The sequence below is a fragment of the Mytilus galloprovincialis genome, chromosome 8, assembly GCF_965363235.1.
Source record: "Mytilus galloprovincialis chromosome 8, xbMytGall1.hap1.1, whole genome shotgun sequence".
Taxonomy (NCBI): domain Eukaryota; kingdom Metazoa; phylum Mollusca; class Bivalvia; order Mytilida; family Mytilidae; genus Mytilus; species Mytilus galloprovincialis.
The window spans coordinates 32639509-32652732 of NC_134845.1; the positions used below are offsets into that span (position 1 = coordinate 32639509).

General features: G+C 31.0%; 1 protein-coding gene across 1 annotated transcript in view; it reads left to right on the plus strand.

Annotated features, from left to right (window-relative positions):
* LOC143043008 (exoskeleton protein RP43-like) overlaps positions 1-13224 on the plus strand; it is a 47901-nt gene that overhangs the window by 32357 nt on the left and 2320 nt on the right. Inside the window, exons 4-7 of the mRNA XM_076215504.1 lie at positions 246-437; positions 2350-2446; positions 4148-4275; positions 8381-8572. Of these exons, the coding sequence (XP_076071619.1) occupies positions 246-437; positions 2350-2446; positions 4148-4275; positions 8381-8572 (609 nt within the window). The remainder of the gene's footprint in view (positions 1-245; positions 438-2349; positions 2447-4147; positions 4276-8380; positions 8573-13224) is intronic.

The window sequence follows — 13224 nt, forward strand, 5'->3', positions numbered from 1 at the left end:
AAGATAAAGAAACAATTTGATTACAAAAAATCAACGTGAAGGTGATAGCTTATCTAATCATATATGTATGATCACATATGTTGGATGATTTATAATCATCGTCGTTATTTTAAATATCCATGTGATGATAAGTTCAAACTCCTTGGCAAAATGGGCAATGCTATGTTAATTTTAATATTTGTATTGTTTGTATAGTGCAAGGAGTAGATGTTGACTCTGTATGATTTTACATTTCGGTTTTACAGGTTTCAACGCAACCGCACCTCTATTGAAACAGACTTGTTGTGGTTCTTATGACATAGTCCCGTTCTCACTGCAAAGCACTGACGAGTCTTTGTATGTTGTTTTTGAAACTGACGATACTGATAGCTATGAAGGATTCCGCATTAGCTATAAACTGGAGGAATCACCAACGAAATGTTTAGAAGCAACAACAAGTAAAGCAGTCATTTTCTATTTATTTTCTTAGATTAAAACAAATTCCCTTCCATATTGATCAAGATTCTCTTTCGATACTCATATAAAGTAAATAATTACATAAATAAATCATTGATGTTGATGTTGATGTGAGTTTGACAATGTTAATAAATTAACCCTTAACAAAAATGATAATAAAACAAAAATTTATAGATGCGATTACTAAGGAAGCAAGATGTGTCACAGGGTAAAAATAAAAGTGCAAACTTCTTTTCTAAGCATTAATTTTTATAACTTGTTTTACTTACGTAAATGTCATCGCTGTTCTAATACGTATTTTCAAAATTAAAGATTTGTCATTTTTCAGTTAATTCATTTCACTTTCTGCTCTGGCAATTAATTTTTAAGTTTGATTCAGACTGACAAAAGTTTAAATACATGTTAATACATGTTAATACACAATTTTAATATAAGTCACTGTTAAATTTTTAATACACATCAAGTCAACAATTAATGCGTCACCTTAGAAAAAAGGTTGATAATACAAAAGGGGGGGGGGGTCATTTAAAAGTCGTAAGTTGGATACCAGCACTCAGAAGATGTCACTTACGACAGTCATTTGTTTGGCAACTTTTAAAGTCATTTTGCAAACGAAAAGTAAAATGAGTGCGCATGACAATGAAATTATTTTCATCAACATTATGAGTTTTGTTCACATACAAAAAATAGGTAATGCAGCTGAAAAAAAAATGCTCTCATTACTCGTTACTGAAAGGAAAAGGCATCCTAATAGTCATTTAAAAAATTGTCCTGAAATTTCCAAAGAATTTGAACTTATAAGAAGTATAAGTTTCGATTTTTGATTTTTCAATTAAAGCCAGCAAAATGCGGCTGTACCATATCTTCTCTTTCTTTTCAAAATATTTTTTTTTGTTTTTGGTGATCTTTTTGAAGTTACAATATCTTTGGTGTTTTGATATTGTTTTTGACTGTTCGTCGTCCCTATTTTCGGAGTCGCGTGCTCGTTATATTTGAAATTTGGTTTCAAATGTTTATGTGGTATTTTCCTTTTTTAAGAACATGACGAACAAAACAGACAACATTGGTTAAGGTAAACTTTGTTCTAAGAGGCTACTTTTAGTTTCACTACAGTCAAATGATGTATATCTAACTAATCATTATTTATACGTACTGATAATAAACAGCAGGTCCGACCCTGTAGGAGATGTATTATCGTTTACTACCAACGCCGGTTATTATAGTTTACTTAGAATTTCGTTAAAATGATATTTTTTTTCAACAACGTTAATTGAAGCATCATGGAACTTCGATTGCGTTTCACCTTAATGTTTTTCCATTAAGGACCTTGCTCTGCATTCAAAAACCAGTGTAAAATTTGGATTTTGGTGAGATTGAGGAATTTCAGGACGTTTTAAAGGTGAAAATATAAAACCCGCTAATGGATGTAGTCAGAAAAACACATTGAAATCCTTCTCACAAAAAATAAAATAAAAATAAAATAATTGAAATAGGTGTGAACGTCTTATTTCTGTATTTGGACCATGAAATTAAGAGAAGAAAACATTTGGCTATGTTTAGTTTTAGACAGTTGCTTGATTTTTGTGCGTCCTTTTTTTTAGTGTCTTGCCGTTGCATTGTCAGTTTGCCTATCACTTATGAGTTTCAATATTCTTTTGAAAGCGTCCGTCTATCTTTTAGGTAATCATAAATTATCTATTTCATTATTAACGTTTTAAATTATTATCAAAAAGTAATTTGGGTTATACCACAATGAGAAAAACATAAACATCAATAGCTATAGATATTTTGAGTTCAACACACACTTCCTAACAATAAGCAAATCATCCATACAATATTTTAGATGGGCTATATGTTTTAGTAATAGCTATACATATTGCATTTCTTTTAAAGATAATTCAAATGCTGCGATTCATCTGACAGCAACTCCTTACCTACAGACATTTGTATCACATGACACGTACAATGGAACAACTTATTATCCGGAAGGGTAAGACTGTAAGACTGATTAATAAAAGTTATAGTCAAAATCAAAGTAAAAAGTGAGCGTTGTGTTTTCTGCACTCAATAAAACCCCACAATAGAGAACAAAAGCACATTGTTAAGTCTTTGTCTATCTAAAATAACAAGTTAAAATGATACATTCAAATTCTAATGCACTACAATTTCAAGTGGGTTTCGTATATAATTAGTATCTATTGAAATGGTAAATCGCACCGATTGTCGGTATATCTCTCTCGTTGTTGTAATTTGTATGCTGTGTTGTAAGTGTCGAGTTTCTTTTTGGAGGGGAGGGGATATGGCTTATTAGACATAGTATGAACCAAACAATATATCAACATTCGTTGTATTAAGACTATCATGGTAACTACTTTGTGCTTGATAGTTATGAATTTTGAACCCTACAATACGGATGAGTATAGCAAACTAATAATTCATAGTATTAAGGAACATAACTTATCATTTAAACATTTCATTGACAACAGGAAAGTCACAAGCATCAAGTCTGTCATATATCATAGTTTGAGGTCAACCATCGGTGTCAATATCGCGGACAAGATCAAGATATGAATATAAAAAAGAAGATGTGGTATGATTGCCAGTAAGACAGCTCTCCACAAGAGACCAAAATGACACAGATTAACAAATATAGGTCACCGTACGGCCTTCAACAATGAGCAAAGCGCAAACCGTATAGTCAGCTATAATAGGCTCCGATATGACAATATAAAACCATTCAAACGAGAAAACTAACGGCACTTTTTATGTAAAAAATGAAAAGTTTCTGTAGTAACCTTAATCTGAAGTTCCCTATGATAAATTGAGCGACAGGATATCATCAATATATTCGTAAGTGAAATGAAAAAAAAATTGCAATTTACATATTCGGAAAACAACTTTCTGTTGATATATTATTCCATCAAGCTCAATATTGTCGATCTGAAGATGATAATATTTTCGGGGTATTTGAGTTTAGAATCAGTGTGATTTTTAAAGAAAATTGTTTGTTTAACTGAAACAAGGAATTTAAATCTAAGTTTCCAATTTTTTTTTTTTTTTTTTTTTTTATAGAAAAAGCTTTATTAAATGGGCAGTTAAGTCAATCTTGCAATTAATCATGGGAATAGTAATGTCAAGCGTACAAAAATATAAGGTTTTGATAGATATTACTAAAAGATATACGTTGCCTCTTGGATATACCCTATCGCAATATTTAACTAAACTACGATTAAATTTGAGATACAAACTTATATAGACACCTCAGTGAACATTGCAGTTTTTCTTCTTTAAACATATAACACAGAAATTGTTCGATTCTTAAAACATGAATACTAATAACATGTTTTTATCATTGAAGCGTATGTCAATGGGACCTGGTGTTTTCTTTTTTCTTTTTGAAACATGTCTAGTACGTTAGAAGATTTTAACCGTATATATATTGTTCTTGATGACTTTCATTTATATATTATTATCAAATTGTATATTATTTTAAATGATTGTCATATTCAAAAATGGATGCCTAGATACAATGGCATAGAGAAACGTCACTGTAAGCTTTTATATTTTAGTGTTTTGCTAAATACATATAATGTATAGACATTCAGAAACGTTAGAACTAGAGACAGATTTAAGTAGGAGCGTCAATCCTACTGAGTCTAAGGTTTGTGCTATGTTCTTTTTTTCTTTTCAGTAATTATTCTCGGGACTGGTTAATGACAGGACAAGATCTTAATTACAAAATCACTATTGAAGTCCTCAAATGTGTCCTGGAGAACAGCAAGGGAGTATGCTTTTTTGATGATATCTTTATTTATGATGGTACGTAATAGCTTTAACTAACGACGAATCTAACCAATTGTACACATTTTGTTTTTTTCCTCAGATTTCTGTAATTTATACAAGCTGACAAGTTTTTCTTGTGTCACATATTTCTTTCGTCTGTTAAGAAATTTATAGAAACTGAGGACGGACAAAAATGGATTCGGTGACTTTGTTTGTTTTCCATAGAATGAAAAGTACACTTTTTTAATTCAATTTGGCTATTGTAACGTATTTTTTTTATTTATGCTTCCTCGATTAAAATTCAACACTATGTTAACATTTGTCGGGTTTTTTATACACTCGAAACGCTTTTCAACATGTACATATAGAGGTTAACTAGATATTTTTTCTTGCATTTGGAGTGAGTTACTTTTTGCTTATTTCAGAGGAATTCATGTCTACTTGTATTTTTGTCCATCTGATAAGTTATATATTTCATTTCGTTTGAAATTGGGGTTTTCCCGTTAGGTATTTGTAGTAATTATATATAGATGGGAACTAGTGTAACTAGTTTTAGAACTAGTTCTGCAAGAGTATGTACTATTTATAAAGTCTGATGTTACGTGTACAAGGCACGAGTAAAGTTTTGGCGGTTTCTACGGGTGGGGTACTATATAAAGTTTGGCATTTAAATGTATTAGTATCGAAGGTGCTCGCAGTTAGGTCGTATAGTACGAAGTTAGTCACATTAATGGCTGCTATGTTTATTACATGTATTTATATTATGTTGTTTGTATCGAAGAAACTTGTATTATAGAGTGAAATAACATTTGTATCGCAAGAGAAGATAATAATGTTACTGCGAGCAACTAACTCTATTTCTGTGTTTGTTTTGTTTTAAGCCTATTGAATTTAGAGTAGAAATACTTTAAATTCGGACGAGCAGGGCGAGGGAGAATTTAAGAGCCTTTTCAACTGATTTTTATAGTTCGTTCTTATGTTGTAATGTTATACCACTGTCCCAGGTTAGGGGGAGGGTTGGGATCCCGCTAACATGTTTAACCCCGCCACATTATTTGTGTATGAGCCTGTCCCAAGTCAGGAGCCTGTAATTCAGTGGTTGTCGTTTGTTTATGTGTTGCATATTTGTTTTTCGTTATTTTTTTTACATAAATAAGGCCGTTAGTTTTCTCGTTTGAATTGTTTTACATTGTCTTATCGGGCCTATTATAGCTGACTATGCGGTATGAGCTTTGCTCATTGTTGAAGGCCGTACGGTGACCTATAGTTGTTAATTTTTGTGTCATTTTGGTCTTTTGTGGATAGTTGTCTCATTGGCAATCATGCCACATGTTCTTTTTTATAAATAATTTTCAAGTTATTTTATTTCCCAAACTAACATTATACCGCTTATCATGGGAAAAACTAAGAATATGTAGAGCTTTGATCAATGCCCGAACCGAAAATTGTTATTGCACAGTCTGGCTCCGCCTCCTGTCCTAGTAAACTTTGAAACAGTGGCCATAAATTTCACAATAAATTTAAATAAAATGCATATTCATAGTGTGTTATTTTACGTTTTTTGATTGAGTTAAGCCTGCAAATTGATATTTTATCGTGTGTTTTTCGATATTGTGATGTTATGTTATTGTCTTAGAAAAAGGGAGAAGGTTCGGTACCATTAAAACGTTTAATCCCGCTGCAAATGGTTGCACCTGTCCTAAGTCAGGAATCTGATGTACAGTAATTGTCGTTTGTTTATGTAATTTATACGTGTTTATCGTTACTCCTAGACGAGTTTTTTATCTCGTTTTTTATATAGATTAGACCGTTGGTTTTCCCTACACTAGTAATGTTTGGGCCCTTTATAGCTTGTTGTTCGGTGTGAGCTAAGACTCCGTGTTGAAGGCCGTACATTGACCTATAATGGTTTACTTTTATAAATTGTTATTTGGATGGAGAGTTGTCTCATTGGCACTCACACCACATCTTCCTATATCTATATACAACAAATCGAAATATACATCCGAAAAGGGAGGCATTACCATAACTGGATTAGTCAAAACTTGTAAAATTAATATCAAATTGAATGGTTTCATAAACTTGATGCAAATTAGGACTGAGAAGAGCAACAAAGTCGTGTCAATATAATAAAATTGAGAATGGAAATGGGGAATGTGTCAAAGAGACAACAACCCGACCATAGAACAGACAAAAGCTATTCAATGTCATGTGTGAAATTTTATATTCAATAAAAATAATGAAATATTTTTTTTATGCTAGATAAGCTTAAAACTTGAAACAAATAGTGATTTCCAAGAGGCAAATTCATAACTGAAAGTCCCTTACATCAATAAGTTTTACTTTAAAACAAGTGTACGTGAACTTTCTAGTATTTAATGTTATAAAAATCTTCATAAAAACTTGTCTTCCCGTACACTTTTTCGCTGATGTTTTTTTCCCGTTTGCAGGGAATTTAACAACAAAACCTCTAGTAAGAATTTCAGCCACCGCAAGCACAGCGCAAGTGCGAGGGGAAGAAGTGCTTTGTGTATTCATATGACTAATTAGTGACGCTCGAATAAAAACAGTTGAAAATGACAAATAAAGTACGACATTGGAGAGCATTGATGACCATAAATTTCTAAACATTTTTTTTCAAAATACAGCTAATGTTATCTTTTCCTTGGTTAGAAAGTTGCAAACTTTTGTTCATAGTAAAGTTATTATTATGACCATGTCGATGAAAATAATATGCTTTGCAAGGTTAATGGAAATTGATGGTTCTTAAAGAACAAATTAAATACACCAAATCATTTTAAAATAATTTTGTCAAATGGAAATGCAATGAAAGTATAAAAGAAAAACATCATCATCATAGCTCGTACAATTCATTATTTTTTTTAAAAGCCTCAAGTGCTCTGCGTTGATTGTCACAATACGGTAAAATTCGGAAAGAAATTCATAAGATGCGGAGCCTGTGATCAAAACGGACTGAATGTCATATTATTTATCCATTTTACCTTATAAATTCATGATGAATGTAAATTACGTGCAAACAGGACTTAGTTTAGTATACATGAATGCATTTGTTAAATAATTTCAATAGTATAATTGAAAGAAACTCGTTTCATATGATTTTTAGGAAAATTGCAGGAAAAATCTCAAATCAAAAGTAAGCTTGTTTTATAAAGCCAACAAAATATCCACAAACGTAATCTCCTCCAACTGATAACTGAAAATACAAATATGATCACTCTTGATCATCTTTCAACGTACAGTAAATATATTGCCAGAGAGAGGAATACTTTAGCTATGCTGGATGTACAATTACACAGCCATGTCCGATGAGAATAAGGGCTTTAAATCAAATGTGTAGATACAACTCCTCTCTCTATACACATTAAGAAGCCTTGCCATAGCTTTTCGAGTGGTACGTAAGTGATTGTTTGAATGCAAATATGATTTCCTTTTCCAATATAAACCTATTTTCCGGTGACAGTCCATATCTTCCTACCTTTTTACAGAACATAGATACTGTATTTATTGTCAATTGATACTCAACCTGAACAAGCATTACATATGCACCTCTGGACGTCAAGCAACAGTCAATTAATTAACTAATAAATAAAAGTAATTACTGTCAATCATAACTTAAGACAACAAACGAGGAAACATGTAGCCCGCAACGATATTATTAACTTGATTTAGATTTAGCGATATTTAACATATTATAATACTTGTAACCATACATTAATGGTAAGATGTAACTGTATATGTGCCTAAATTGTTAAACTGCTTCGGTACAAAGTTGCATATTCCATTCCTTTTATTTCATCACGGTGCATACAAATATTTGCTTAACAGCAACATTAACTTGAAATATATATGAGTATATGTTTCATTTAAAAACTTGGTATTTTAGGACGATACATACGATATTATTTCTTAAAAAAATATAAGGAAAATGATAAATTTTTATATCGTAACTTCGGGGTAATTACTTATTCAATCACAGATGTTTGATAATTTATAATCGTCGTCGTCAATAATTTATATATTAATATCTTTGTTTTATTTTCAAACTCTTTAGCGACATGTGGCATATTCATATAAATGAGGAGTAGCTGTTGCCTTTTCATTTCTTGCTTTTATTTTACAGGTGCAAATGCTAGCGCGCCCCTTTTGAAACAGACTTGTTGTGGTACTGGTGATGATGTCCCGTTCTCATTGCAAAGCACATGCAGCTCTTTATATGTCGTTTTTCAAACTGACGATACAATAAGCAGGGAAGGTTTCCGTATTAGTTATATACTGGAGGGAGCACCAACGACAACTGTAAAAGTCACAACAGGTAAACCAGTCATTCTTTCTTTTAAAACTTATTCCCTTTCATTAATAAATCAACTATTCATCACTTATCAAATTGAAGTATATTAATATGTTAACTTTTACTACGATAGTGACACTTTGTACAAGATAAAAAGACCTCTTTTTTAAAATGCATTTTATTAATTTTGTGTCTTATTTATACATTTCATTGTTGTAATAATAAATCATTCTTCCATTTATTCATTTCACGTTCTGTCTCATCAAATTCATTATGACATTTAACTGGAACTGACGAAGTTGCAGTAAGATGTCACTGCACGATTTCAAATACACATCAGTATATACATAAATGTGTTTGTAAGTATGAAAATAATACGGAAAGAATCAAAGGGGGAATTTAAAACTAATAAATAGAACAGATATTAAAAGGCAATTTCAAAATACGAAATACGACGGGGAAAAAAAACAAGTCCCCAAAACATCGCATAGAAAACTAGAGACAGGGCAACACTAACACAAGAAAAAACTGGGAGCGATTTCAACTGCTCACGATGTGTATCAATATAATTATTAAATTTTGATAGCACACAAGTGGGGGAATAAAAGTTATGCGTTATGAGTTTTGATTTTTTGATTTTTTCAATCACTGATTACCTCAATTATTAAGCGGATGTATTTAAAAACTGAAATAAATTTGCATGATTCTTATCGTAGGATTCAGCTAAATCTATATCGACATTATTATATCGTATTTGATACTTTAATCACCAAAATTTGTGATGAAAAGTCAGACAATACTTTAATAAGCTATGATACGGCTTTTCTAACCTTTCACTTATTTTTCTATAAAACAATACATGACTGAACAGCGGCTATATTTATTTTTGTTTTCTTCGGCGTGTGTTTGGTTTTTTTCTAGGAATAATTCGTTCATCAGTTTTAGCCGTTATTTATAATTGCCTATTTCAATTGTGTGATTCATGAATGCATTTGTTTTCGAATTTATTAATATTTATATATATTTTGAAATAAACAAGTATTTATTTGATGGAGAGGGAGAGAGATTGTTACATTTATAGTTTTCAGAAAACATGGTAAGTCTACCTGTATTTCAACTTATTTGGATATCTGTACATTAATGAATCTACTCTATTGTAAGTTATTGTAGCTCAATATACATCGCTGATTTAGTATACGTTATAGATAATGCATTTTAAGGTTTTTCTTGTAAATTGATCAAATGAAAGACCGACCGGAGGGAGGTCTTTCTTTGAACAATCATGACACCCCTCGGTACGTTCAACGACAAGAAAAACCTTAAAATATGCATTATCTGACTTATATACCGTCAAAAAATATTAATTTTATAAAAATTTTTAAAATTCAGTATCCTATTTAACCGACAACACTAAAGTGGGATATTCCTTTCTAATGCGTTCAGGTTTTAAATACGCCCTGCGGCTCATTTAGAATGTGAAATAACACTCAATAAATAGTTTAGATATAAACCTTTTAAAAATTATTATCCATACACAATAAAAATATTACTGTAACTGCATGAAGTAAGACACAAATGTATTGTTACCATCCGATAACGGTGTATGACAAATACAAGACACATTGTAATTGTAAGTAATTTATTGTACCACATACAAATGTAGCTTATGGAAAAGGGGGAGGGGTATGTTTTCTTTTTCTATTTGTTATGTTATTTCTATCGCGGAAAAGTGGTTATTTTTTTAACAATTTTGTTTGAATCGAATGAGATTGTCTTTTGAATAGCAATACATTTTATTAAAAGATAATCTGGATATAATTATATACCCTCCGCACCTGACCCTTTCGTGATTTACGTTAATGTTATTCAATAGAATATAAGATTATCTTATTAGTTGATCATTTGATAGAGTAAAAGGTATACGTAAATTTTAAAAAGTTAAGAACTGACACGAAGACGAATATAAATACATGTAGGTCACAGTATGATTTCCTATTCAGTGTGTTTCGTTCTGAACATGCATGAAATATTTGCCACTGGACACACGAATATGTTAAATCTGGATTTATTTTATGAAAGTCTACATTAAAATTCATCTGACATATGTGATAATGTTTCTTTATTACAGCGATAAATTAACAAAACTTCACGTTATTTGTTTCTAAAATTAAAATACGGGACTACAATGACGGTTTCTTTTACACCTTTCATCAATTGAACTTTAAAAAATAAATTTCCAAATCGGCAACAAAAAACTATTAGACGAATAAAGTTTTGAAGTAAATCATAGATTGCATGTTTATCAAGGAAAATAATGACCTCACACAGGTCATTATTTTATGCCTTGGAGCATATATCATTGAAACATGGTATCGTCCGGGTTGATTCTGAAAAAGAATGACCTGTCGTTCTGAAAGAAAATAACTCCATATAGGTATATAATATGTGAATTATAAGAGTGAGTTTAGCATATTGCTGACATCAATTTAACTTTTTTATTTTATTTTTGTATTATAAAAACAACACTTCACAAGTGATTCACATTATTGAAATTGAATTATATTTTGGCAAAAATGTTCATTATGCCTTTTTCTTACTCAAAACTCCTGTCCTGTCTTGTGTCAAATTTCATCCTAGTCATTCCTATAAATATCAAATGATTGCTCCATAAGGTACAATTCCGATCACTTATTTATATCACACTCCGTGGGATGCAAGACAAATCTTTCATGCGAGTAATTCATAACAGGCTATCACGACATTCGTGGAGCTCGAGTTTGATTGAAAATCGTTATGGCATTTTTGCAACAAATGTTTTACAACTATCCGTTTTCTTTGAATACTAGTTGAGTAAAGTAATTTTAATTTGGTGATTTTTCAGTTTTATACTTACTAATAAAGGAACAGAAATATTGTATTTCATCGATATCTAATGTTGATTAAGCTACATAAAACATATGCTTTTTGTGTTAATTTCATCATGCATTCCACGGTTGATATAAACAACGCATACAACACTGTTTCCATCGAACGTGACTGGTTTGCGCAATAATATGCTATGAGAAAAACAATACGAATACCTTACATTGTACGACTAAATGAAGATAAGACATAAATTGTTTGCGTCTTAAGCGATTCTGGGTTTATAGAATCAGAGACTTAAATCGAAAAAAAATATGAAATCCATGGATGTATTCGATCAAAAGGCTTACAATTATAATCAAATCCATGTAAGTCATCAGCTTTTAATGTTTTTGCTGATGATTGAATTTGTGACAGTTAATCTAATATCTTATTTTTCTAAGCTTGCAGTTTTGTCTATTGTTATCCATTCATTTGATGTGTTTTGCCTTTTAATTTCGGACTTTTCTCGGAGTTAAGTATTTTTGAGATTTTAATTTTTGCTTTTTGACGACCATGTCTTTCAGGAATTAGCTTTAAATTGATGCTTCATGATAAGACGGTAGTTTTGATATATTTTGATAACTAGCATTGTTCTTTTCATTACATGTCTATCATTTTTCTTTGTTTGGCGAATTGGATTACCGGTATGAAAAGATTAATCTATTCGCAACTGCTTATTATTCCTCAAACTGTTGTAATATTTACTCAATTATCCTGCACTAGTTAAAGTCTGTAGATACATTTTTGGCAGTACTACAACATATAATAACGAGTTATCATCAACACAAATGTGCACAGTTGTCAATGCTTCAATACAAAAAGAATTTGAATGTTTCGTTATATTCAAGTGTTTAATCAATATTGTATGTATAGGTGTAATAAATCTGAGCAGCAATTGGCTAACATGAATAATATTAGACTAATTGACGATTTTATTATTTCCTATGCAACTGTGTTGTTAAAAAAAGTGTAATCATCTGTGCACCTACACATTTTCATCTCTAACGAGCTTATGCTGAAACACATCGTGCCATGCATAGTACAACAGGTAACATATTTTAAAATTAAAACTTAAAAACTAAGTAAATAGAAATTATGATTAGCTGAAATTCAGTTAAGTATATCTTATGACTGCAGATTTTACAGAGTGAGCAGTGTGCCAAAGGATGTGTTAAGAATTATATGGAATGTTACGGAGGTTGGTGATACAGAACTACTTGTGACAATTCCATAACGCATAACGGAGGTCCAAGCGGCTGTTGCAAAGGTATTGGAATAAAATAAGAGTTGCCGGCTGTAGCAGATATAGCTGAAATTACAATCTATAAATTCGTCTCGAGACTTCATATAATCCGCACTATCACTTTGTCGGATCATTGACTTTTGATACCAGAACTAATATTTCTAGAGTAAAACATACCTGGGATATGCAATTTTGCATTATTTTACTAAATTTAGTTTATCAGTTTTTCTCTTTTTATTTTCCCAATAAAAGCTTCCTACAGCGATTTTTTATCTTAGTGATATCTTAGTAATACGATGCTCTTTGATTATATTAAATAGGTCGATTATACATTTGTAAATGTACACCTTATTTATATTATCAATTTAATGGAAAAGATTCAATGTTGAAAACCAGCTTTTGTTAATTGAACTTTAAATAAAAATGAATAAAAGCAATACATTGATGCTTTATACAATTTAAGCTGCTAACAAGTTAATGATGCTTCTCCTCAATATTCTTCGACCAACTATCAATAAAAAATCACCTG